At 56.2% G+C, this 27,145-nt stretch overlaps 1 protein-coding gene across 4 annotated transcripts in view; it reads right to left on the bottom strand.

The window, feature by feature from the left end:
• Positions 1-27,145, bottom strand: part of ASB2 (ankyrin repeat and SOCS box containing 2) — a 39,153-nt gene that overhangs the window by 2,492 nt on the left and 9,516 nt on the right. For 3 of the 4 annotated variants that reach the window (XM_016145503.2, XM_016145505.2, XM_016145504.2), the window contains exons 2-9: positions 26,221-26,499; positions 18,559-18,657; positions 15,136-15,302; positions 14,201-14,356; positions 11,958-12,203; positions 8,945-9,116; positions 1,634-2,198; positions 637-790 (exon numbers count right to left, since the gene is read on the bottom strand). In XM_016145503.2, the coding sequence (XP_016000989.2) occupies positions 637-790; positions 1,634-2,198; positions 8,945-9,116; positions 11,958-12,203; positions 14,201-14,356; positions 15,136-15,302; positions 18,559-18,657; positions 26,221-26,426 (1,765 nt within the window). In that variant the 5' untranslated portion in view covers positions 26,427-26,499. Of the gene's footprint in view, positions 1-636; positions 791-1,633; positions 2,199-8,944; positions 9,117-11,957; positions 12,204-14,200; positions 14,357-15,135; positions 15,303-17,252; positions 18,470-18,558; positions 18,658-26,220; positions 26,500-27,145 lie in introns of those variants that run through there. The other variant, XM_016145506.2, reaches the window with a different exon arrangement.

The raw sequence follows: 27,145 nt of genomic DNA on the forward strand, positions 1-27,145 counted from the left end.
GCCTCTTCTGTTCAGACAGGGATGCTGGGGCCACGGGCACCTAGCATCCTCCTGGTTCCAGAGGCCTTGCCTCCCAGACAAGTGCTGCTCCAGGTGTGGTCTGTGTACCGGAAGCACTGGCACCACCTGGGGTGGGGTGGATATTGCGAAATGCAGACTCCCAGGCCCTGCCCAGATCTCCTGAGTCAGCACCTGCATTTTTAACAAGACGTCCGTGTGCTTCGTATGCACTTTGTAGTTCGAGGCCCTCATTCTCTCCTCTACCTCACTGCACCGGCTCTCAGGCCACAAACACAGGCAACTCACTCCAAACGTCCTGATACCCCGCAGGGAGCTGGAACTGTTTACAACGTCCTGGAAAGACTTGGAGGAGGGACTTGAGTTGGTCAAACTGGGTTTGAATCCCAGCTCTGCCACTAACTAGAGGTGCGACCTCAGCCCAGGTGACATCGTCTCTCTGAGGGTCAGTCTCCTCATTTATAAAACACAGACTCACGGAGACAGTGTATGTGACACACAGCACAGAGCCTGGCATGGAGCAGATGCTCTTCAAATGTTAGTGACAGTGACATGTCCTGAGTCTTGGGCCTGAGTCAGGCGGGGACACCTGCCAGCAGCAGCAGCGACAACCCCTACCTGCCTTCTCCTTGATGACGCCCCAGTCCTCGAAGCTGTCGATGTGCTCCTTCAGCCGCGAGCAGAGCTGCACGTTGCCCACATAGTCCAGAAGGACATCGATGATGGGCCCTGCCCAGCGGCTCACCTCGGGGGCAGACAGGATCTCACAGAACTGAAAGAGAGCACACACCAGCGCTGGGGCACCCAGACCTGGGGCACCCAGAGCTCATTCTACAGGTGGGAACCTAAGGCTGGCGAGGGCAGGGGACATGTCTAAGGACAGACACTGGGCACACCCAGGCTAGGCTAGGATCCAGTTCCCTTCTCACATCAGCACAAGCCTCCGCTGCCCAGAGTGGAAGGTGGGCAACTTGGGCTGGACACGCCACCTCTCCAAGCCTCAACTTCCTTGTCCAGAAAGTGGGTATATGGCACCGGGTATATGGCACCGCCTTCAAGGGCATATTAAGGTAATATGAGCATAAACTTTGTACACAGTAGGTGCCCCTTGAAGATGGCCATTAGCCGTTATACTTATCTCCAAGAGAAGGGTATTTCTAACTCCCTTTTCATTTTTAAGTTCTGACTTCTTATCACCATGGACAGGTCCTGCTTCTGGGTCACTGACTTTAGACCAGCCTGCTCTCACCCCCATCCCGTCCTGGTCCTTCCCCATCACATTCGGGGTGCAGGTTTGCTGGGGGTGATGAACTTCCTCAGTTTTGCAGAGTTCCCCGCCAGTCCCCTGCTCCACTGTTTCTTCCAATGCCTCCCCCAAAGGATTTACTGTTCGTGGGAACCACTAAGTTCTAGTGCCTCTAAAGCATTCTAACTATCGAGGTCCGTTGCCTCCAAAGTGTGCTAACTACTAGTCTACACTCTTCCCAAAGCGCATTAACTACTAGTTCACTGTCTCCAAAGCTTATTAACCACCATGCCTTTAGAGAGCAGTCCAAGCTGCTTCCAAAGCGAGTGCGCCACTAGTCCACACCGCCTTGGAAGCGCGCTCTCCTACCTGGACCACGCCGGGGGCCTTGTTGCCGGTGGGCGCGTCGTTGAACCTGCTGGAGGGCGCCGGGGCGGGCGGGTGCGGGCCGTTGCCGTACAGGCACGAGAAGCAGGGCTCGCCGTTGCAGCCGAGGTCCATGAGGAACTTGAGCAGCGACAGGCACTTCATGGCGAACATGATGGTGGCGGGGAAGGAGGTGGGGTGCGTGGCGATGTACGCGTCGATGTTGGCGCCGTGGTCCAACAGCAGCTGCATGGTACGCAGGCAGCCGTGGCGGATGGCCACGAGCAGGGGGTTGATGACGTCGAGGTTGGGGTCGGCGCCGGCCAGCAGCAGCAGCTCGGTGGCGTACACGTTGTTGTTGACCACGGCGAAGTAGAGCGCCGAGCTGCGCCGGTCCTCGTAGAGGCGCGCGCGCTCGGGCGCCAGCGGCGCGTTCACGTCGAAGCGCGCGCCCAGCAGCGCCTCGAGCACGGCGTCGTGGTTGCGCTCGGCCGCCAGGTGCAGCGGACTGATGCCGCTCCGGCGCACGCGCGTGCGGCTGGTCACCGGCAGCAGCATCTGCACGATCCTGCGGGCGGGGCAGGCACGCGCGGGTCACCGGGCGGCGGCAGGTCGGGGCCGGCCCCGCCGGCAGGGGGCGCGGAGGGGCCAGGCTCCGCCTCGCACAGCGGCTGTGTAGGGCGCCCCTGGGCCCACCTGGGACGGCTGACGAGCCAGCCATTCTCACAATTACCACTTTGGGGTCTGCTGCTATCCCTATTTCACGGATAAGGAAACTGAGTCTCGGGGAGTTTCAACCGACTTCCTGAAGTCACATAGCCAGTAAAGAGTGGTGCAGAGTGACCATAAAGGTCACTCCCCTGTCTTGTAAGTCTTATCGCCTCTTACCCTGAAGTCTGACTCTAGCCTCTGCCAGGCTCTCTGCCCTGCCTGGGGCCTGGAGGGGGTGGATCAGTCTCAGCTGCGGCTGGAGATCCCTGGCTCTGCTCTCTCCTGCTGAATGGGGCACTGCCTCCACTAGTATGAGCCTCCTTTACAGATGAGGAAACAGAAGCCCAGAGATAGTATGTCACTTGCCCAAAGATACATACACAGCCATAAGTGCTGGAGCCAGGATTTGAACCTAGGTAGTCTGATTTTCCCCTAGAGCAAGGGCCACATTCTTAACCAGTCCCTTAGTTGTTATGTAGCAGTCAGGGGTGACAGCCGATATGTCAGGGGATTCGTCATTCTTCACGATGCATTAACTTGCCTGCCCCATTTTGCCTTTCCCGCAGCCCTGTGGGGTAACCTGAGCAAGTCTGTGGCCTTCCTTTTAATCCATGTGGCTCAGAGAAATGAAGTGACTAATCGAAGGTCATAAAGCAGCCTGGGAGCCCGACCCCAGGACTCTTGACCCCTATCTTTTCTCTCTCCCTCTAGACCCCTGCCACCTGCAGGAACAAGCTCCTGTCATGATTCCAGGCCTTAATCCATCTAATCCCCGATGACAGGTGACCTCGCCGCCCCATGCGACTCCAAGGAGGTGGCCATGGTAGGGCAAGCAGGTGCCGCCAGGCCCGTTCCCACGCCTCTCTGCCTCCTGGCACGCTGATTCTCCACTTCCTGGAAATCCGATGCCAGCAACCTCCCGCTAGGATCTCAGTGGAAAGTGTTATTATTGTTAGTAATGCTGTTTGCCTAAAATCTGCCTCTAAAACCTCAAAAGGAAATTCATACACCCAGGGGGGCTAATTGCCTCCTAATTTCTATTTGTGCAGGCACAGGAGGCCTGACCTCGCTCTGCAGAGGTGCCGGTCAAAGGCAGGGCTGGGGCCTCACCCTGGACTGAGGCCATTGGCAACAAATGCTCGCTAACAGCCGTAACCTGCCCAAACTGGGAAAGAACAGCAAGAGGGACAGCCTGGGGCTGCTGGCCAGATGGGGCTGGTATCTCCGGCGGGTCACAGCTGGGCTCTGGCAACCGCCTGCAGAACCGAGGGGAAGTGGCAGGAATGTGGGAACGTGAGCAGACAGCGCCTGGAGCCCCAGAGCGTCATCTTAATAATGCAGTAATGGAGCTCGGTATGCCCGCCCTCCCATTTTAAAGAGCGTGAGACCGAGGTCTGGTCCTGAGCGGATACGCGTGAGGTGGGACAGGAGGCGGATGGCACAGCCAGGCCCAGTCGTGGGTGTCTAGCACGCCCAGGGCCGGGCCTCTCCACGATGCCCCAGTCCCCCTAACCCTGGGGATGGCCGTGCTGGTGGCCCTGCTGCCTGTCACTGCGTCTCTCCCCTGGCCTGTTTTGAGGGCTGGAGGAGAGGCTGGGGCCGGGTCGTGGGACCGCAGAGTGTTACCGCGCAAAGCGCACTTTACGAAGAGGAACAGGGGTGCCCGCTGCCGGACAGAGCCCTCGGTGCCCGGGAGGCCCGGTCCCCTGCTCCTCCTCCTTTCCCCAGTGTGGTGGCTGCACTCCCAGCTCAGGCCCTGACACCAGAGCAGACCCCGCTCGGGGCTGTTCCGACGATGCGCGGAGCAGCAGCTCGGCAGGTGACTTTGGACCCCAGTCCCAATAACTGGGTCCCTTCTCGCCTTTTTCTTGGCACCCACCAGTCGTTGAACCATACTCCCCTTGCTCCAGGCTGCCGCCCTGCCATACTACCTGTCCTACCTGAACCCCAGCCACGTGACAGGCAACAGAGCAGAGAGCTACCCCGAGCAGGCGGAACTTAGCACGTAGGGGTCCCACCTTGGGCAGTGGGCCTGGATTACGCCATCAGCTCTGTCTGCCTCCTAGTGCCGGGCCATCTCGGGCCCGTCACTTAACCTCTTGGAACCACGTCTATGACAGAAGAGTAATTAGTCATAATAATAGTGAGGATGAGAACGGTGATAGTTACCCTCGATTGAGCCCCTATGGGTGGTTGTGAGCACTTTCTCTCCCTAAATAATAATCACCATAATATCGCCGAGCATTTGCTGTGTTCCAGGTGCCATTCAAAGCACTTTTACACCTTCAGCTCGTTTAATCCTGAAACTGATCCTATGAGCTAAGTATTTTATCTCATTTACTCGTCGTAATAGCCCAGCAAGGTGGGCTCGCTCTGCCCACTTAACAAAACGCAATTTAATGATACTCTCACTGAGGCTGCTTTTGAGGAGGAAATGAGATCTTACACATTAAGCTGATGGACACACAGTACACACTTGATAAATGGTGGTCGCTGGTATCCTGACCCCCAGGGCGACTGCAGCACGCTGCCCTGCCTCTCCAAACGTGGGGGCGTTCTGGGTCACCGGGTCACCGTGGTGTGGCCTTTGTTAACAATCAGTGTAAATTTGACTGTGGACTCAACTTTCACAAGGGAACCAGCCGCCCACAGATGAGTCCTCTGCCAAAACCACTGAGCTGCACTATGCCAACCCTGCCGTGTGTGTGTGTGTGTGTGTGCATGCACGTGTGTGTGTGTCAGGGGAGAGTGCCTTTTCTCTGAGCCTGTGTGATGCTCATGCTGGAGCCAGCAAAGGTCTACTAGTGGAGCATCGGCCCAAGGGCGTTCCCAAGGGCACAGGAGGACCTCTGCCCAGGAGGGATGCTTGCAGAGGCAAGTCTGCAGCTTTTCTAGGAGATGCCTAAAGCTGGAGCAGGGAGCGGTTCCTCTGTGAAGGAGGAAGAGCAGGCACCAGCAGCTCTGTGCAGCCCCCTGCACTAAGCCAATCCGTCCAGGGGTCTCTGGGTCTTCAGACACAGAATGGAGCTTGCTGAGGGTGCAAACCGCCAGTTCTCAACCACAGTGTGACTCGGAATAGCTCTGGGAATCACTCAAATGCAAATTCCTGGGCCCTGCTATCCAGAGCCTCATTCAGCAGGTTGGGGAGGTGCCTGGGAGTCTGCTGCAGGTGATCCACCTTGGGAAACACCCGTTGTGTTTCCTCAGAAATCACAGGCAGCCAATCAGCTTCCTGCAGGGGATGGGGGTGGGGGAAGGGTCCCGTGCCCACCATCTCCCCTCTTATTTTCTGTGAGGACTTGAGCTCTGAGCCTTAGCTCCCCTTTTAATTAATGGGGATGCTAGCTAGCCTGCTTGTGAACATGCTTTAGAAGCTACATTTTAATTTAATGCATTAAATATTTTCTATTCTGCTTTTTTTTTTTCCCAGAAAGAGTTTTAAGTGGCTTGCAAAGGTAGTATAAATTAGAAATAAAAGAGAAAGAATCTTTAAGAACGAGGGGATCAGAAGTGAGGCCCCAAATGCAAGTCTGTGTTACATGTGAGCCACAAAATAGACTCTAAGGTACTAGTTCTCTGCTGGGCTGCACAGTAAAATCACCTTGGCAGCTCTTAGGAATGTCGGAGAGTGAGTAGGGCCCGAGCATCCTGAATTTGGGACCCCAGGGGTTCCCTCGTGTAGCCAGGGCTAGGAACCACTGGTTTCGATGTTATTCTAAATTCTTTTTAAAGGAATTGCTGTCTGTGTGTGGTGGGGAGGGGCGGACAGGGGCATCTGCTCTCATCTGACAGTGCCTTCAGACGTCCATCTTTGGTGTTGAGCTTTCATCTCAAAAGGCACCTTTGCTAAATGGGAAATGAAAATAGAAAAGGTATGCCTTGGAGGTAACTGAGACTTTGAGATCTGGGGGGGTTCTTTCTCAGGCGCGCCCAAGGGGCACACTCTCCAGTTATATGTCTGAAGAGGTGGCACCAACTGGCAAATACCGGGACCAGCTGCTGGGCACTGTTTCTAGGCTATGGATGGGCGGCGTGTTTTGGCTGGTAGCTAAGCGTGGAATGCCTATGGAATGTCACGTCAAACCCCGAGCAGCCTATGGGAGGGCAGTGTGGAGAAGGCCATTAACATCACATGCCCAGGGAGTGAGCGAAGGGCTGGTCAGGCTGTGGGCCCTGCCCGGTGGCAGAAGCTGCTGGGAACTTGGCCTTGACCTTTTTTCGGACAGTCCTCAAAAAATGGCCTGGCACCTCTCAGTCTTGGGGGGTCAGAGGAAACTTGACTCTGAGAATGGAAGGCGAACAAGCAGGGAAATCATTCTGGGAGTCAGTGTGAATCCACAGCAGGAGACTCCGGGGGGACTTAAACCACTCATTGGGGGGAGGGGGTGGTTCAGGGAGGACCAGCCTTGCTCCCGGGTCCCTCTTGGGCATCCCCAGTGCGCCGTCAAACTCCCTGTCAGCTGGGGCCACACATCTTGAAGGCATCTGGTTGTGACCCAAGGATGCTGAGACAGGCCCAACTCAGCTACTCTCTGGCAAGCCACTTCCCCTCTCTGGCTTTGGTTCTCTCTTCTGCAAATCAGAGGTTAGATGAGATCAACGATTCCCCCGAAACTAGGGCTGGCTGTGTCTCATTGGCTCAGGGATCTTTGCAAAGACAAAGCTTGGGTTCCCTCTATCCTGGAGATTCTGGCTCAGTGGTTCCGGGACGTGCCATTTAAAAAACAGTCAGGAGCGACTGTGCTGTACAAGCAAGTACGGAGAGGCACCGGGCCAGGAGAGCGCCAAGGGCAGCCCCTTCCTCTTGTTCATCCTTTGGATCTTCCTGGGGTCAGGCTCCAGATAAACCATGTTAGTGACTGATGCTGGATCTTTCTGGAGCTGAAGAGAAACATGCCATCTCGCCTGTCACCATTGCCTGACTCGTTGTTTTTGTCCCTGCACTGCTTAACTGATAAGTGATGAAATCCACCCTCTCTCTGTGAGCGAGAAGGAGCACAGGCCCTCTGAGCATCTCCTCCACGGCGTGGCGGGCGCTCCGCTGGGAAAGGAAACTGAGGCTCAGAAAGGTTAGGTAACGTGCCCCTGGCCTCAGCAGGGGTTCCAGCCCAGGCCTCCCGCCCGCGAGAAGGCAGGCTCTCCTCTGTGCTGCATCGGGCATGGGCGTGGGAGGGCATTGGTTGGTCACTTGTGCGGCCAGCCTGCCGAGCAGGGCCTCGGGCTGCTTATGGGCCCATTTCATTCTCTGAAATGTCACTTTCACCCCCCTTTTCCTCTGCCTTAGGGAGGACAGACAACACCCCCAACGTGCATGATCTGTGCCTTTCCCTCTCCCCCCTGCCGAGGACAGGGCTGTTCCCCAAAGTGTGTCATCTGGGGTACACGAGGTGGAATTTTTAGGTGAAAAGATTTTTTTTTTTTTTTAAAATTCTAAGTTGATAATTTTAACAATTTAATAGTGTGGTAACCATTTCCTATTGAAAACAAATTTATTTTAGGTAAAAATGTCTTTAAGGGAAAATACTAAGCGATGAGAGGATTAATGCCTCAAATCAGAAAGAAAGTCTGTGAACGTCAAACTTTGGGGAGACACTGGTGGGTCAAATGGAAACTACCAGGCCCTGCGCATTCCCCACGAGGGGCTGGAGTTCCACCCCCCGGGCACGTCTTCTCTGACCTTTCAACTAGCGGTGGTGCTGGTGGGTGTTCCAACCAGCCGGGCCGGGCTGGGTAAGGAGGCCCCGATTTGTATCCTTCGCCAATTTCTGCGGCGTGAGGACTCGCCCCACGGCCAATCCCAGGCTGTCAGCGAGAACTGACATTTGGCTCCTGTGAGCGGCGTGGGCCCCTCTAGCACATCTCCGCTGCCAGCCCATGCCCATCTCTCTCCTCTGTGACCACCATGGGCTCAGCCCTCACGCTCTTTCATTATGTCATAGGTGTGTGTGTGTGTGTGTGTGCGCGTGTGCACGCGCACGTGCCTACCTGTGCATCTTCCCTCCCACGAGATCACTCCCTGAGAACGTGAGCTGCTCCCATCTCACTCGAAGTACCCGCCCATGGTAAGCGCTCGGTAAAGGCTGGCTACGATCATTGGCGCTATTTGTATCATTGTAGGTATGCCCTGCATGCTTGCGAATTGCCTGGGATGTTATCTTTGCAGCCCTACCAGAAACATCCGATAGTCCAGACCCGTACCTGGCACTTTGAATGGAATTCCTACAGATGTGACATTTGGAGTAGTGAGTTCCTGCTGTCTACGAGCTGTGTGACCTTGGGCGGGCAAGTCACGCAACCTCTCTGTGCCTTAGCATCCTCATTTGGCAACAGTGTCTGCCGAGCAGATTTGTGAAAAGGGTCATTAAAAGTAGAGTTGTTACAAGGATGACGTCAGTTAGTGATGGGAAGTGCTAGTGAGTGGTCACTGTTATCACGCTGCGGGGGGCGCGCGCTCCAGCCTGCTAACTGCTAGTCCTTTTCCTTTGTTTCCCAAAGGTGCGCTCCTCCCTGGCCCGGGCCTTTCTCCTCCTGCGGGTGGGACATTCGGACCCGCCCCCCCCTCCCCAGTGTGCGTCGGGAGGTGGCCACGGGGCCTGGGCTGACCTGTAGTTGCCCTTTTTGGAGGCGACGTGCAGCGGGAGCATGCCGTCCTTGTTGGCCTTGTTGGCGTCGGCGCCCTGTGACAGCAGGAACTCCACCACCGGCTCGTGCTCGTTCTTGCAGGCCTCGTAGAGGGCCGACGCGCTGTCGCTGGCCTGCGTGTTGATGTCCGCGCCTGGCGAAGAGGAGGCGGGTCGGTGAGCGAGCGGGGCGGTCACCGTCCCCGACACAACCTCCGCGTCGGACGGTGCCAGCCGCCGTGACACGCTGGGGTACTTAACAACGACCGTTAAAAGTCAGCGTCACGCCCAAAGCAGCCATGATGACCCGGCGTTTACTGAGCTGGGTGTGATCGGCTCTGCTCGTACCTCTGTGTTACAGGCAAGGACGTCGAAGCACAGAGAATCCGTGCGACTTGCCGCGGGCCACCCAGCTCGGAAGTGAAGAGCCAGAACCCGAAACCAGATGGTCTGATGGCAGAGGCCACGCTTGTGACCCTAACTCCACGCAACAGGCCTCGGAAGGCCCTGCGCTGAGGAAGGCCCTCGCGGCGGCCCTAATAAAGAAGAACCCTAATGACTTTACTAATTGGGATTGGTCCTTCTTTTCCCTCCATTTCCAGGAATAAGAGGGGAATGGCTTCCTGTCTCCTCTGACGAAAACGCCACATCTTGCAGATGGGCGAAGGAATCAAGCCTGGTGGTGACCGTTTCCCTTCAGCCCGATCTCCTGCACCTGCTCCATCTCCTGGTGGTGATGGAGAGAACAGACGAGCACTCGGGTTTCTCTACAAAGAGAGGTACAGCCTGCTCGCCAGTCCCTCCCTCTTCTGGAAGGAAATAGAACTGAGCCAGCAGCGGGCGTCAGCAGGGGCTGACATCAGAAGTATCTGCTAACCACGGCTCCTCTCTCGCTGGGAAGTCCGCTGCTCTCGGGCTTTCTGGTAATTTTTAGTTTCTCATGACTGATTTCTGGTCTAGCGGAACCAACACAGGCTTTTGGGACAGGAAAGGACCAGCCGAAGTTTCTGTCTCATGGCTTACAACCTCCGTGGCCTCAGGCAGTTGTTGGGAGTCTCAGTTTCTTACCTGTCTACCAGGAATAATAGCATCGGGGTCACTGTGAGGAGTGATAAGTAAATATCTGCTGTACATTGTATGTCTGTGTCCCGCCCAAAATGCATGTGTTGAAACGCACCCCCCAGCGTGATGGTGTGAGGAGGCGGGGCTTTGGGAGGTGATTAAGCCCCCCCTGAGGGTGGATTCGTGCCCTTATAAAAGGGACCCCAGGGAGTCTCTCACTTTTCTAACATGTGAGGACATCGTGAGAAGACGGCCATCTGTGAACCAGCAAGTGGGACCTCGCCACACACTGAATCTGCCGGCACCTTGATCTTGGACTTCCAGCCTCCAGAACTGTGAGAAATATGTTCCCGTGGTCTGTGGGTCACCCGGTCCGCGGTGCTGTTACAGCAGCCGGATGGACTAAGACGATCCGCCTGCGCGGTGCCTGGCCCAGAGCAGGTGCTCGGCACGTGGCCGTTCTCCAGGAGGAGGGGGCCTGAGCACAGGGGCTGGCACTGCTCTCCGCCCCCGAGGGAGGGTCAGCCAGCAGCTCTGACTCCAGGTGCTGGTGAAGTCAGGCGCCCTGGAAGCCCGGACCCCACCAGCAAAGCCACCCGCTCAGACAAGGAAAATATTTGGATTCACGGGTGGACTCAGCCCACAAAGGGAAGAGACCCTGACTCAGTGTTGGCAGGAGAGCTAGGCAGAGGTTCGGGGTTAGCCGGTTCCTGCCCATTGAGCATCCTGCCCATCGCCCAGCCTCCTTGCCTGGGCTCCCAGGGCCCTCCCTGCCTGTACCCCTTTGTTCTCAAGCTGCTCAGTCCAATTTCATCCCTGGCTTCATGTAAGTGCCTTGGGTCCGTTTCCCTAACTGCCCAGGGACATGCTAAGTGGCCGGTTCTCTGAGCCGAGTCCCACGGTGGCCATTCTGGAGGCCTGGGTGGAGTGGCAAAGTAGAAAGGAAGTGCAGTTTGGGGTCAGATGGAAGCTTGGACTGTGACCAGTCATGTAACCTCTGAGCCTCAGTCTCCTCATCTACAGAATGGAACGAAGACACTAACTACCTCATACCGCTATGGAGAAAACCCCGCTGGCCTGATCTGCGTTCATGCTTAGCGCAGTGCCTGGCACACAGATGGCCCTCAACGAATTATTCCAGCTCTGCCCCAGGGGCTGGCTTACCTCCGGCCTCCCTGCTGCCACTTCTCATGGAGAGAGGGGGAAAAAATTAAAGATGTTCTTAGGAGAGATCAGAAAATAATGCTCTCGACCCAAAAGAATGTCTGCCACTGCCTCGGGGTTTGCTGCTATGGGACATCATAATGCAGACCATATTATTTTATTTTGTTCCTTTAAGTGAACAAAGAGTTTTCACAGGCAAAGAGTGGAATCAATGACTTGGGATCACATTCCGGCTCTGCCGCTAATTTGCCGTGTGACTTTGAACAAATCATTTTCCCATCCCGGCCCTTGGTTTCGTCACCCACAGAGGAAGAGGTGATCTAGAAGTCGTCTGAGGTTCCTCCTGGCCCTGATATGTGACTCGGTGGGAGGAGAAGTGGTTGGGGTGTCGGGTGACCGATACTCGATACTCGCTCTACCGCTAATTTGCTGTGTGAAAACAGAGAGCTCAGTTCCCCTTTTGGGGCCTCAGATTCCTCATTTGTAAAACAAGGATGTAGAGAGTGCAAATATTCAGCGCGTGTGCCCCTCTCCCCTGAATCTGTGCCCAACGCGGGCCTCCCTCGTGGCTTACAACACGTGTCCCGCTGGGCCTGGTCACAGCCTCGGAGGGCTTCTCGACACAGCCCTGCAAGAAGACACTGCCACTCGGTCGGAGTATGTCCATGAGATGACACCTGAGCTTGCCTTCCCTCATTGCTGACCTCTGAGAGCCTTCCCGGATGTGCGCCCTTCGGGGGCTCCACGACCCGGGGACCCTGAGCACTCACCGTGCTTGGCCAGGAACCTCAGCGCCTCCAGCTGCCCACTCTGGGCGGCCACGAACAAGGGGGTGATGCCGTAGGCATTCTTGGCCTCCACCTTGGCACCTCCGCTCACCAGGACCTCCATGACCTCCAGGTCGTTGCGGGACACAGACTCGTGCAGAGCTGTCCAGCCGCGGTTGCAGCGATGGTTGGTGTCCGCGCTGTACTGCACCAGGAGGCGCACGGCCTCCACGTTCTTGCGCTCGCAAGCTGCGCCCGGGGAGAAGCAAGGTGGTCAGCAGGGCGCCTGGCAGGACCTGGTCAGCCACGACTTCATTCGTCTGTTCATTCATTCACTCATCAGCCATCCACTCAACAAACATCCATCGGGGATGCACTCAGGTTCAGTCTCAGAATTAAACCTGAGATGTACAGCTAAAAGTCATAGTAATAATAAATTAGCAATAATATTTGATGACTTGTGTATAGCGCGGGTTCTGTGCCAGGCATTCCGTTTGAAGCACTTTATATAATTGACTAGTTTAATTCTCTCAACTGCCCTTAGAAGATGTATTGTTATTATTGCCTTTCGCAGATGAGGAAGATGAGGCACGGAGTGGTGGATGGACTCGCCCAAGGTCACGCGGATAGTAAATAGCAGAACTGGGGTTCAAACCCAGGCCACCGGGTCTGGCGTCTCTGTCCTCTGGGATGTTCCTGGGTGCCCCAAACTCGTCTCCCTGCTTCAGTCTTTCACATTGCCAAGGTCAGAAGAGGAGGAGGAGGAGAGAGCCATATTCCTGCTCAAAACCCCTCCTCAACGTCTACTCACTGAATTTGGGGTAAAATTTATCTTCTGAGTACAACTCGTCAAGTCTTTCTCAACCTGCCCAAACCTCCCCCTTATGCCTCATCTCTCTCTAGACCCTACATGTACTCTTGGCTCTGGCCACAGTTACCACCAGGTAGGCCGGACACTTGTCCAAATTAACCACCCCTGGAAGCTTCTCTGAGTCAGTCAGGGAGGTGGTAAGAAGAAGGAGATGCTGCTTGTGTAATATTTCAAACAGGACCCTAGGTGAAGCTCCCTACCTCTCAAAGCCTTGGTTTCCTCACCTGTAAAGCAGAGATAACAAAACCTTCCTGAGAGGATGCCTTGGGAAGACCGAGTGATGCAGTGCATGGAAGGTTCTAGCACAGTGCTTGGCCCATGTTGGAGCTCAGGCAGGACCAGGGCCCAGGGCTCATGTATGAATCGCTCAGCATGCCGGGGGCTGTCTCTGGGATAGCGGAAGACCCAGGCGATGGCTGTGGTGGCCGGATACATGTGAGTCCTGGGAGACGCTTCCGCCTCAGGTCTGCAGTGGACCTGGTTACCGGCTGGCTACCCAGTTTCTGCTGCCTACGGAATGTTCCAGGTGCCAGATACTAGGCACGTGGGAAATTGGGGATTTCTGCAGTTCTTCCAAGTGTAAAGGCCCTCATTTTTGCAAGACCCCAGGCCGATCGCTTGAGCGCACGTGCATGAACTAGATGCTCTATGATGTAGTAGTTCAGAGTGAGGTGCTGGCACCCCAGGTCGGCTCCCCCACTGTGTGATCCCAGGCGCCTCATTTCAGGTCTCTGCACCTGAGGTCCTCATCTGTGAAATGGGGATTCTAGCAGTGCCTGCTTCACAGGGAGATGGATGTGAAGATGCATAAAAGAAGTGTGCCTGGCATTGAGTGAGCGCTCGATAACGGCCGGCTGTGAAAATGATTTGCATTTCGACTCTCGGCACGTGCTAGGGTAGCCAGTGCCTTTGGATGATGTATTGAGTCAGCCGGGAATTTTTGGTTTTATTAAACACCGCAGAGGTACAAATTCTCTCATCTCTCTTTGCCTTCGCCTATGCCATTCCCCTGCCCACCCAGCCAGCAAATCTCTCCTGTGCTCCCAGGTGCCTTGAGTCGAGCGCTTCATCGCCCTTAGCTGCCTGTCGTCTGTGAGTCGATGCGCACCGGGCAGGGCAAGCACTCGGGCATGGATGGTATCTTTTTGCGCTCCGCTCTGTGCTTGTCCCAAGAGGACTTGGGAGATGTTGACTGACTATACGCACTAATCAATGATTCAAGTACCTAAGTGATACATAGAGTGAGGCTGCCCCTTCAAAGTAGACTCCCCGCGTGGGCGATTATGCACCTCAGGAGCGATGCTCTCAGAGTTGCCCTCCTAGTTTCTGGACCCTTCCTCTGGGAAGCCCGCGGGGGGTGGGGGGTGGGGCTCACCTTTGTAGAGTGGTGTCTCTCGAGACTTGTTGGAGATGTCAGGTTCAGCCCCAGCCTGGAGCAGGGATTGGAGGCAGTCCAAGTGTCCCCTGCATGTCGCCAGGTAAAGGGCTGTCTCCTCCTGCAGGGTGCGCTGGTCGATGGTTGCTGGATACGCTGCAGGAGACAGACCAGGACATTCATGAAGGAGGAAGAAGCCTGCCTCCTCCCTAACATGGAAGTGGTCCTGAGTTCCTCCCAATGCTGAGGACAGACTCGTGTGACATCTGCTCAATTTACCGCCCGGACTGCCTTCATCATCTAAACCCTGGACTCAGTAGCTTTCACAGGGCTGTTTCAGCCTCCTGGATATATTAATCCAGCTCGGGTGCCGCCGCCTCTGGGAAGCCTTCCCTGGTTGACACCCCTCCTTCTCTGAATGACCCTGTCCTTTCCTTACCCTCCACCCAGCCACCATCAGAAGCTCAGTCTCACACAGCTGTTTCTGCCATGGAGTGCAGTGGGCTGTCTGGGGGTTCATGCTGGCTGCAGGTGTTACCCGTCCATATCTGGCTTGGGGAGGAGCTGAGGCTCAGAGAGCAGGCATGGCTTGCCCAGGCTCCCACAGCTGTGGGGGACGGCCTTGGTGGGCACGGGCACAGCTGCAGTATTTTCCACACCAAATCAGCCCCTGGAACATTCTGGAATAAGCTGGCAGTGGCTCTCTCAGAAGCCAGCTCTCCCTCCTTTCTTTTCTAGGAATTGGTCTCTCTTGTCCTGAGAGGCCTGGGGAGACTGGAGGGGTGGGGGAGGGTGTTGTTGGGGGAGGGGTGCAAGTCGTCTCTCCTCTCCCAGCCCCGCCCCCCTCAGCCAGGTTGTCTGGGGCTTCAGAAGGAAGGAGCCTTGCCCTTGCGTCCAGCTCCCACCCCCAGCTGCCCCCAGAGCAGCTGCCTCACCTCGATGCAGGGCCTTCAGGCAGCGCAGCTGGCCGTAGTAGGCCGCCTCGTGCAGGGGCAGCCAGCCCTCCTTGTTGGGCTCTGCGAGATTCCTGCCCGCCTTGATCATCGCCTTCACCGCCTCTTCATCGTCTTCCTTGATGGCCTTTAGCACAGGGTCCATGGGCCTGTGAGAGAAAGGGACAGGCCACTCCTCAGGGCACGGGCAGGGCCAGGCAGCCTCTCTCCCAGAGGGAAAGCAGGGCCTGCTGGTGGCCAGGGGACGCACCAGCTGGGGGATCACTGCACCCTGCTTGTCCCAGCTGATCTGGGACAGGTGCTCAACCCCCATGCAGCCAGTGTCCTCTGTAATAAGGAGAATAATCCTTCCAAACCCACACGGCTATGCCCTGGGAACTCAGCCTTGACCTCGGCCCTGACCTTGGCCCCTCCAGCTCTCAGTTCCATCATAGCCTCCTCAGCCTGCCTGCCCCGGTCAGCTTCTCCCTGTCTCCAGTCATGAGCCCTCATATAACCAAGGTCTTTACACGTCTTTGAACGAATATCTGACCACTGCCTGTCTCTCCTACTGGACCACGAGCTCCACAAAGGCAGAGACGGCGTCTTTCTTTTATCCCTCATGATTTAATTCCCAGGGCTCAGCTCAGTGACTGATTCGTAATAGCTGCTTAATAAATATTTGCTGCATGAAAGAAAGGGGGAAAGGAAGAAAGAAGGAAAGAAGAAGAACCAAAGAAAACAATGAAGGAAGGAAGGAAGGAAGGAAGGAAGGAAGGAAGGAAGGAAGGAAGAAAGGTTGCAAGGACAGAAAGAAGAAAGAAAGAAGTAGAGAGGGGGGAGGGAGGGAGGGAGAGAGGGAGGGAGGGAGGGGGGGAGGGAGGGATTCAGAACCTAGGAACCCCAATGCTCATTTCACTGCATCCCCTCTATTTCCAAACAAAGAGCTTCTTCCCATCAGAATTCTGCCTGTTTCTTCGAGAATTTTATTTATATCTTGAATTTTATTTATATTCTTTGCGATGGCCTCTCTAGAGCATTTGCGGGACATACTGGCCTATGGAGGTAAACGTGGGGGGTCTGGATTAAGTTGTGCGGTGTTCAATCCCCCTGGGAGCACCCTAGGGCGTTTCTGAGCCTTTAATCTCCAAGCCCTGGGCTGTGCTGCGTAGGGAAGCTCTGCTAGAAACAAGTCGACACGTGGCAAGCGCCTTCCTTCCACAGGTGGAAACCAAGGGTCCCTTTTAGACAGAGCTCCTTGGTGGTCGAAAGAGAATTAGGGGACCCTTCTGTCCCTGTGGTTTTCAGTGGCCACGTCTAATGCTACACCAAGACCGCTGCCACCAAGAGGATCCAGGCATGCAGTGCCAGCCTCCAAAGGAGTGGAAGCCTGAGCCCACGGGAGGTGACAGCGATAACTGAACACCCTCCCTGAGCTCAGGGCTGCAGCCCTGACCATGCGCCTCTGCCTCTGGGGCCCGTTTGCTCTTTGAGCAGCTCTGAGAGGAAGTTACAGACCCCTCAGAGGAGGATCTTTTATAGCGAGCATCTCTCGGGGGTCTTTCCAACTCCCCTCCTTGCTCCTGACTCTTATCCTCACCCCTAGAACTTTTAGCCGCTGAAAGACTTTAAATACTTGAAGGATTAATAAATTCGAAGCCTTGGCAATCTAAAACTTTGGCATGTCAAAAAGAATTCAGGGCTAATACAAATGATAACTTCTTTGCTTGACTCTTTAAATCCACTCATTTGCTCATTCATTCATTCATTCATCCATTGATTCATTCATTCATGCATGCATGCATGTATTCACTGAGCTCCCTTATGCCGTCCTGAGAGGGTCAGTGAGGACCACGACCGCTGTGACTCCCAGATCCACTCCTGGGGAACATTCTGCACAAATGGTCCCATTTCGCACATGGATAAGGGAGACAGGGACCCCACCCCTGTCAGGGGCCGGAGAGGCCCTGAGGCGACACAGGGCCAGCCCCTTTACCCTCCCACCACTTCCTCCTGCGTGAGAGGCACTTCCTCCTGACTCTGCCTCTCCGGTCTTCAATAGCTTCAGAGCGTAGATGCCGGAAAAGTTACAGACCCAGCAAGGATGATGAGTAACTGACCAGATAAGCCCTGAAGTCCCCATCAACGCCATCACTGACACTTTGATGAGTTCTTCTTATGAGAAGCCAGAGCAGCCTTCGATGGCGTCAGGAAAAGTCCCAGGGGGGTACGTGTCTTGTCTCCCTTGGAAAGTCTCCTGCTGGATCCCAGCTGAAGTGGAAGGGAGGCGGGCTGGCTGTCTGTGTGGCCTTGGAGAGTGTGCAATGTCATGAGGACACTCTCAGGACCCGCTGCCCGGCTTGGGTGTCATCCAGCTATGGTGCAAGGACCCCGGAGTGCTCAGGCACACCCACCGATGGCTTCTCTGTGAGCTCGGCCAAAGTCCCCGCCCTGGGTGTGGGGGTGTGGCTGCTGGGGTGTCAGGCCATCGGAGACTAAAGAGCTGGACAGGACCCTGGAGGCCACTCTGTCCTCTCCAACCTCTCTCACAGAGAAGGGAGACTCAGGGAGACACAGCGGCTCGCGAGCAGGCGCACAGGAAGCCACAGCAGCGCCGAGACCAGAATCTGGGTCTTCCCTCTCCACACAGTCAAAATCCCGCCCTCGGCAGCAAGGGAGTGAAGGCGGCAGAGTTTGAAAAGGGTCAGGAAGGAGAAACAAAACGTCAGCCAACCAACCGCCTCCTCTCCTCGCTGCAACGTAAATGAGCAAGGAAATAGGGGTTCCGGCGATGGAGCCCCTCTTTTGCTCCTAGCTGCTTCTGGGGTTAATATGGGAAGCAGAGAACCAAATAGCACAGAGCTATCTCTCAAGGACACACCTAACCGAGCACCCTGGTCCAGGCAAGCAGAACCCTCCTGTAGCTCGAATTATTTCTGGATTTTAGCACCTGACACTTAGATAAAGGCAACAAAGTGAAGCAAGCATGGGGATGGGCAGGGGGCTGGGAAACTGAGACAAACGGAGGGGGCGGCTGACTCATCACGCGGCTCTGAGCCCCTCTTGGCCACTGCCATCCTAGGGCTGTCTCCTCAGTCTCTCGTGCTGAGTCCCCAGATTTGGAACCCCACGGGGCCACTCCGGCACACACAAAGCCCATTCTGGGGTCATCGAGGGGTTAATCGAAATTGCAGCCTGGCTGATAGTTGCTTGAAGACAGCCTGCGACCACCAAGCCCAGCTCAGCAGGAGCGGCTAGGTAGGTCCCGGGGGACACACCTGGAAGAGGTGTGCCTGGGAGGTCCCTGCAGACTGCCCCTCTTCCCTGGGGCTGTGGGCCTGCATCCCACCCCCACCCACACCCCAACCCCCACCGGTTGGGAGCCTGAGCTTGGATGGCCTCTGGGTCGGGCAGGGGGTCACTCACGCAGGCTGGGAGGTCTTGTTTCGGTTGTATTTCTGCATGACGCCTTGGAACAGACCCATGGGAGCCGAGGCCGCGGGGTTCTCGGGAGGCGCTCTGGATCTGGAGGGTGCAGGGCAGGAGTGAAAGAGGGAAAAATACTCTGCATACGAGAAGCGGGTCATGGCCAGAGGCAGGAACGAGGATGGAGGGAGAGCAAGGGGGAGAGACTGACAGACAGACGCAGGGCGCCGAACCAAAGCAGATGGCCGGGTCCTCTCTGTGTGCTGGACGCAGCTGCTGTGTCTCGGATTATTTTTGGCCCTCGGAGGAAGCCCTGGGAGATTTAAATGACCATATAAGACAACAGTGAGGTTAACCTCACCCTCGCTCCTGCGGTCCCCCTCCCCGGCCAGCCACGCAGGAGGCAGATATGAAGCAAGGTGACATTCTTCGCCCAGGAGGATGTGAGGAGTGTCAGCGGCAGGTCCCGGGATGAAAGGGGCTCAGCCTCAGGGCTGGCCAGGCCGGACCCTGACAGGGGTGGACCAGAGCTTCGTGGGAGTGGGGGACAGGGGAGCAAAGCGAGAAAGCCAAGCAGAGTCTGTGCCCACCCCCCCCCCCACCACCACCACCTTGCTGGCTCCTCGTTAGTGGGGCATGTGCCTCAGGGTCATCAGTAAAGAGTATAAAGTTTACAGCAAAAGGATGCTCAGAAAGGTCACCCAGGCCAGGCCTGGAGTCAGACTGCCGGGGTCCAGCTCTATGCTCTGGCACTTCCTGGCTGTGTGACCTTGGACAGGTTGAAACTCTCTGGGGTTTATAGTCCCTGGAACATCCCAGTCTCAGAGGGCCGATGAGGCCTGAGAGAGTGGAGGACGTAAAGTGCCCAACCAAGGGCCAGGCACGGGGTTCTGGACACGTGTCCGCCGTTAGTTCCATCACTATTCTGCCTCTCTGGGCCTCAGTTTCCCCACCTCGTTAGGGTTTTTTGATGATGGCAGGGGTGACAGGGAATGGGACGTGTGGCCCACACCAGCCCCGCTTCCGACAGGTCAGGCCCTGGTGCCCTGGGCACCCCAGAGGCCCAGCTGGTCTCCTGCCGTCCTCGGGGGTGGCGCCTTGTGGGACTGGGGAGGACAGTGACCAGCACCCCGTGGGGCACAGAGGTGCTGGAATGGTGACCCCAAGAAGGACCGCATTCTTCCGGGACAAGCCAGAAGCTGCAGACTTGGCGGGTACTCTCGGGGAGGCCAGGGCGTGGGGGAAGGGGTGACGGGCAGAGAGAGAAGGGAGCGCGCCTGACTCCACTGCTTCGGCCCATCTCGGGGGGCCCCGGGCCGGCCGCCTTCATCCTCCTCGTCATCCTCCTGCCTTCCTTTGCTCCCACCGACTCATCACCACCTGCTTTCTCCTGTGCACCTGCTGGGTCGAGCCCCTTGGGCATGTCCTCATGTTAAGCCTGGAGGCGGCCCTCCAGGAGGATGTGAGGAGTGTCAGCGGCAGGTCCCGGGATGAAAGTGGGTCGGCCTCAGGGCTGGCCAGGCCGGACCCTAACAGGGGCGGACAAGAGCCAGCGTCACTCGAGTCACGGCTGGCGAGAGGAGCAGTCACCGGCATGGTGCTCCGTCCTCCACGGGCCTGGGCTTCTCCCGCCTCTTTGTCCTCCCTCCGGCGCCAAGGTCTCCACACTGCCAGGCCCTGTGACTTTGTTAGCCCCGCCCCTCTTCGTGCCTCCGTTTCCCTCTTTGCACGATGAGGAGGTAGGAGCAGACCAAGGGGTTCCTCGCTGCTGTTTAGATGTGGGATTTTTGCTGACATGAACTCGCTGTGGAAACTCAGTGTGTCAAGCAGATCTAAGAGACCACATCCTGGGAAGGAAGTGCACAGCCTGGTCCCACCGGGGCCCCTGGCCCCTGGCCCCAAAAGCCCCTGGGGTTCAGTATTAGTATCCGTGCTCGCTCCTGGCCCTGGAAAGGAGAGAGCGCTAGGCAGGCCGCTCTCCCCAGCTGATCCAGGGGTCTCGGCCACCCTCAAAACTGGCCCGTGCGTGGCCCTCCCATCTTTTAAATAGCAATTGAATTTTATGGCAGGTTACTAAGCTCCAAGGCCCGTGACCGTGTTCTGTTAACTACAGAAACGTGTAAAGGACAAACGGCAGATTCACCGTTCTCGCGGGTTGCTCTACTCTTCGAAAGCGTACGCACATCAATAAAGCAAGAACAAACAACGCATGGAGATCCAACTCGTTCAGGTCAGAAAAAAACCAACCCTCACAAGGTTCGTGTTTTTAGCGAGGCAGTAAGCACTGGTGGAAACCCACACACCACCCCAAAGCCAGGCGTCCTCTCCGATGGCATAATAATCATAACAGCCTCAAAGGGACAGTGAGGCTGGGGACGGTGGCGGCGAGATGCCCATGTGCCATCCCTGTACCTGTGCCTCCCGTCTCTCCTCCCCACCGCCAGGCCGGAGGCGGGGGCGCCCCGCTCCCACTCTGCAGAGGAGGGCACAGACGAACTGAGTTCTATTCAACGCGTTTCCCAGCTCCTGCTCGGCCCGCGCCCCGGGCTAGGGCCTGGGCATGCGGAGTGATGGGGCGCTTCCTTCTGCTGATTCTCAAGATGTCTGGGGGCCAGCAGGACGGGAGACAAGGACGCACGCGACCCGCAGAACTGCGGGGAAGGGGCTGAAGGGGGGCGGGAAGGCTCGTTCTGGGGGCCCCGACATTGGTGGTTATCTCGGTGTCGCGGGGAGGCGGGGCGAGCGCTCAGAGCTGCTGAGCTGTGAGTCTCCAGCTGGAGGGGGAGCCAGGCCCCCGACCAGGCCCTGCTTCCCCGCAGGCCCAGAAAGGGGGACTTCCTGTGAAGAAAACCACCTGGGCTGACTCATCAGCGGTGAGAAGAACCTGGCGGGATGTGGCCACAGGTCATGCCCTGGAAGAGGCCCAGGTCGGGCCCCATCCTTCGTGTGGACCGGCAGGTCAGGGGCCGAAAGCACAGCACTGTCACCTGGCTCCCATGGCCCTGCCCTGGCTCCAGACAATGGTCAGCGAGAGTGGGGAGTGAGGCTGGGATGACAATGACCGCTAACTTCTCAGTGAGCCCTGTCTGAGTTCATAAGAGACGTGGGCCGGCCCCAGGGAGGGGGTTAAATCGGGCAGGACCCAGCGGAAGGCAGGCTGAGCACAGGCATCTCAGTGGGTGGGGGCGGGGAAGCTAACGAACGTAATGCCCGCCACCGGGCTGGGATCCTATGTTTGTTCTCTCGTCTGGTCCTCACACCAACCCTGTGCCGAACACGGGCGTCGTGAGTTCAGTGCCCGGCGCACAGTTGGCACCTGATAAATTCAAATGCATGAAGCAAACAAAGAAAAGCCTCTGAAGGAAAACATGACACGCGGCGATCTTGGGGTTGTGTGGCTGCACGCCAAGACTTGAGATCCCTGGGGAACCAGCCACCTGCCCTTGGGGGTAGGGAGAGGGAGAGCTCAGGTGGCATAGCCACCTCTGCCCCCATTCCCGCGACTCTCGGGGGAGTTCTGGTTCTCCCTCACCCACTGGCCAATCCATCCTTCCTGGGCCGGCCCCAGAGGAATCGTCCGTCGAGGAGGATAGGAATTCCAGCTGCAGCAACTTCTGCCCTCCCGTAGCCAAGTTTTGTTGAGCACTTGCTACGTGCCAGGCCTTGTGAAAGGCGCATGGCACAGAGCGTCTCATTTCATCCTCTAGTTCACTTTGTGAAGGAGATGTAATTGGCTCCCTTTTGCAGTTGAGGAAACAGGCTCAAAGCGGCTTGCTTCCTCTAGCCTGCTCGGCGAACTCCTATTCATCCTGCAAAGCCCACCTCCTTCCCTAAAGTGCACAGACTCTTCTGTGTCCCTCTGAAACGGAGGCAAGCCCCTTTGCTGCTCCTTTCCTGTTGGGTCATTATGTACCTCTGCGCCTTTACCGTCACTAGACTGCAGACTTGGGGAAGGCAGGGACCAGGCCTGATTCAGGTCCAGGTGTCACGAGGGCACCTGGCACATTGGAAACACACAGCAAGTGTGGGTGGCCTGACTCGAGTTGTTTATAGCTGTGTACACATCAGTCCAAGCAAGTTCCTGCTTCACGCTTTCCTCCTTGTCTTCTTAGAAACGGAACCTTAAATAAAATGCAGAAGTTCGAAGACTGCGAAGAGCCAGCTCCCTGGACCCGCGCTGGCTGGCGTATCCCAGTCACCTGGGTCTCCCTGTTTCATGAGCGCACGAACCCTACTTCTCCATGGGACGAGAAGTTGGGTCTGCCTTTCTGGGAGCCCTCAGTGGGCCAAGGTGTGGCGGATGGTCCTCATGCATGGTTCAGACTTCATTTCTTACGTTGCGGTGGGAGAGAAGCCAATTGGAAAATGGCTCTAAAAAAGAGCGTTACATTTTCTCTGGGCTGCTGAGCTGGCTGTCATTTTTAGAATCCAAAAGATCTAGTTGACCTTTATGTTCACGGTTGCCATTTTGGTCACAAGATAATGACAATAATTTACATTCCTCGAGAATTTTATTGGTGTCAAAGTGTATGTATTTGCCCCAAAACGTTCACTGGGCACCTACAACGATCCAGGCTCTTTGCCAGGCACTGAGGATATAAAAGTGAGCGGTATCTGTTCCTTGTCCCCAAGAAGGTCACGCAGGATCGTTGGGGACACTCTCAGGAGGCCAGATAATGCCTTCCTAGGTGACACATGAAATGGCCGCATGAGGAGGGCCTGGAGTACTCAGGCCAGAGGTGGGGGATCGGTCAGGCAGCAGAATGTGGGGAACCGCCAACACCCACCCCATCTGATTCGCTCTCGTAAGCACACTGCCAGGTGGGCTCGGCAAGTCGGTTATTGCCATTGTAGGGATGAGGCTGTTGGGGCTCAGAAAGGTTAAATAATTTGCCGAAGGTCACACAGCCAGAGGAAGGATTCGAACCTCCAAACGCACTTCCCTTTCCACTCTGCTCTCCTGCCTCTTTATTCATTCACGCTTTATCCGCCCAGCACTCGCTCACAGACAGTGCTTGCCAAGGGCCAGGCACTGTGCACCGGGCACAGGGCTCCACAGGATGGAGGTGAAGCCCCTGCCCTCAGGAGGTCACAGGTGCATGGCGGAAGCAGAAATTATAAATCGTAGTCAGGGCCTTGAAGGAAACAGCCAAGAGAGAGAGTAAAAGGGGCCACCTACTTGACCTGGGAGGGTGGTCAGACAGGGTTTGCCGAGGAGGCGACATTTGATCTGAGACCTGAAGGTTGAGGAGGGGCCAGCCAGTGGAGCCCCTGGGCACACGTGAGATGTCTTCTTCCTATACCCGATCTGGGTCTACTTGGATGACGACTGTGATTTTCAGGGATGAAAGTGAACGAGGGCTCCACCGTGCGCTGACTTCCTGTGAGGCTGCGCGGGGCGCGTGAGCACAGGCCCGCCTGTCTCCTGTCTTTGGGGCCCCCGAGTCTCCGTGGATGGAGGCACATGTAATGAGCCCCAGACCCCATTCCGAGGCGGAGGCGGGAGAGGACACAGAAAGAGGCCTTTGCAGAGTCGGCGGGGCTGGTTACGGGTCCGGCCTTCAGAGCGGGACGGGCTGCGGGTCAGTTCTTTGCCACGTGTAAAAAGGGCACAGAAATATCCGGCTTGTGTGGCTTTGTAAGGATCCAGTGGGTGGCTGTGTGCCGGGCACATGGGGAGCACTTAGTGCATGTTGGGGGGTGGGGAGGGAGAATTACATTAGAAGCACATTAATGGGATTTCCTGCCCCAGCAGGGCCCAAGCCCCGCCTCCTTTCACAGACGAGAGGGCAGAACTAAACCTGAAAGCTTTCGATCACATCAAGAGTGAGAAGATGCAGGCTGACTCCTCCCTGTCACGTACTTGTGCTCTTAGCTGAGGTCTGCGTGACCTTGGCTAAGTCATTTCACTTCTCCTTGAGAGCTTTCCTCTCAAGGGGCTGGATAAATTTTCACGCCTGCCCGAGGTGGGTCCATTTCCTTACACACTAGGGGGTCAGGGAGGAGGTCAGGGCTGGGCTTCAGGGGCCTGCTCAGTTCTAATGGACTCCCGCACACGGGAGAAGGCCGCGTACACCCCACGGATGTCCTGGCTGGTGCCGAAGGCCCGGTGGGAGGGAGGATGCTCTTCTATCTGATCCCCTCCTCAGAAAGAGGAACCTGTGGCCTGATGCAGGCCAAACAGGCCAGAACAGGAACCAGGGCCTCCTGGAGCGCAGGTCGCCATGAGTCCTTGGCTCTGAGCTTCTGTTTTTCAGATTGGGTCTCAGAATAGGATGTCCTCAGGGCCGGCTCAGTGACCTGGAGTCTTCATACACCTCCCAGCTGCCCAGGGCTACCTGTCTTTTCCTTTAGAAGGGACCCCCTGGTTACACACATCCTGGGCCTTTGCCCGGAGGTAGTTCAGCTTCAGCAAGGGTCGAAGTCACTTGGTTCCGTCAGGGGACAGGCTGAGACACACCATCACTCGCGTTCATCCCCGTCAGCGGGGGCTGGACTTGGGGAAAAGTCTGTTTCCTGTAGCTGCCGTCGTTGCTGTTATTATTAGAAAAGGAACCTTCCGTTCAGAAAGGTGAAGTGACCTGCCCAGGGTCACACAGAAAGTCAGCCGGCTGCTGGAGACAGTGAGACTTGAGGCCTACGACCCAAGATGATGCTGACACAATCGTTCCGGCAATCTCCACCCCCCGCCACCCACTCCAAATACACACGCGACGGCACTCGGTGGTGAGCTAAAGCGTTTTTTAAATTTAGGCATTTCTTTCCTAAAACCATTTTAAGATTCCATGCTTAGTTACGTTTCTGGCTCCCACTTCCTAACAAAGAAGCTGTCCTCTGGACCTGTACTGTCCTGCAGGGTGTCACTGGCCACGTCTGGCTAGTGACGCACCTCGCGATGTGGCCAGCCTGAACTGAGACGTCCTGTGAGTGCAAAATACACGCTAGGTTCACAAAGACGCGCTATGACAAAAAGAATGTAAGCGTCTCTTTCGTAATGTTTATGTTGATGACACGTGGGAATGATACTGTTGTAGACATAAATTAATCTCACCTGTCTGTCTTTACTCTTTAACGTGACTATCAGGACGCTCAAAACGGCGTATGTGGAATTGCAATTGTGGCTCATGTCACATTGCTGTTGCTGTGACATGGTGCTGCTCTAGACAGTCCTGCTGCTGAGAGGATGAGGCCATGCTGGGACAGGGAAGCCCAGCGGGCAGATGTCATTGGCATCTCAGATGTGCTTCCCTGGGGAGGCTGCGCGGGCAGGGTTGCAGGCTCTGACTGGACTCGGAACGTCAGTTTCACTGCATTCAAACACAAAGCCAGAGGTGCGAGGCCAAGCCATCGGCTCTGGAGCCAGAGTTCCGATTTCTGCAACACCCTCTACCGTCTGTGTGCCCTTGAACTAGGTACTCAGCTCTGAGCTTCGGTTCCCTCCTCTGTAAAATGGAAATGCAGCACAGAGCTTCCTCAAAGGTCCTTGAGAGGGTTAAGTGAGGCAAAGAGCTTACAGCACCTACCGCAGCGCTTGGCACCATCAGAGCTCAATGCATTTAGATGACAGAGCGCATCCTAGAGACCAGGATGATGTGGTTTTGGATTAATAGTGTTTGGGATCTGCACCTTACGGATGCCCCCAGGTGGCCTCCCCTCACTCACCTGGTCCAGGGGTAGAAATGGGCAGGTTGGCGGTTGGTACACGCGGGCACGGCCGCCTCGGCAGCGGTCGGCCCCCGCGTCTTGTCGGCCAGGCTCTGCTCGATGGCCATCTGGACCAGCTCGTCCTCGCTCATGCTGCTGTACAAGCTGTACTCCTCGTGCCCGATGGCACGCTGTCCGCCCCGAGCGCTGATCTCCGTGGCCATCCTTTTCCGCCTCTCGCCCCGGCCTCCGGAAGAGACGCTCAGTGGGGAGGACGGAACAGCGAATCAGAAAACCCTGCGAGGAGATGAGAACCACCCGGGTCACTGACAGTTCTGCACGATCGCTATGTTTGCCCTCATGGGCGGCTGCGCCTTTTTCTGGCAATCGCTCGATCGGCTTTTCTCCATTCGTTTTGTCATATGATCCACCCACTTGTTTATCTACACATCCATCCACCCACTCACCTACACAGACATTCATCCAACCGCCCACCCATCTGTTCCTTTATTCATCCTCTCATGCGTCCACCTGTCCACCCGCTCACTCATTTGTCCATCCATCCTCTCGACTGTCCACTGATCCAACCATTTATCCATTTAACCATCCAGTCATCCAGTCACCCATGTTCCTATCCATCCACCCATCTATCTAGTCAGTCATCCAACGTTCATCATCCCTCCATCATCCACCCTCTGATCCGTCCACCTGCTTGGTCATGTATCCATCTCTCTATACATCTGTCTGTCTAACCAACCATTCATCTTTCCTTTCCAGACAGCCTATCTACACATGTATGCACGCATCGTTAACTGAGAAATTATTTGTTGAGAGCCATTCCGTTTCAGGCACACGTGCTATAACAATGATCTCAAAAATCCCTGGGCTTCATGTAGCTCATAGAACAACTCTTACATTCTTTCCTTCCAATTATCCGACATCC

Source organism: Rousettus aegyptiacus, unplaced genomic scaffold (assembly GCF_014176215.1).
Source record: "Rousettus aegyptiacus isolate mRouAeg1 unplaced genomic scaffold, mRouAeg1.p scaffold_m13_p_3, whole genome shotgun sequence".
Lineage (NCBI taxonomy): Eukaryota > Metazoa > Chordata > Mammalia > Chiroptera > Pteropodidae > Rousettus > Rousettus aegyptiacus.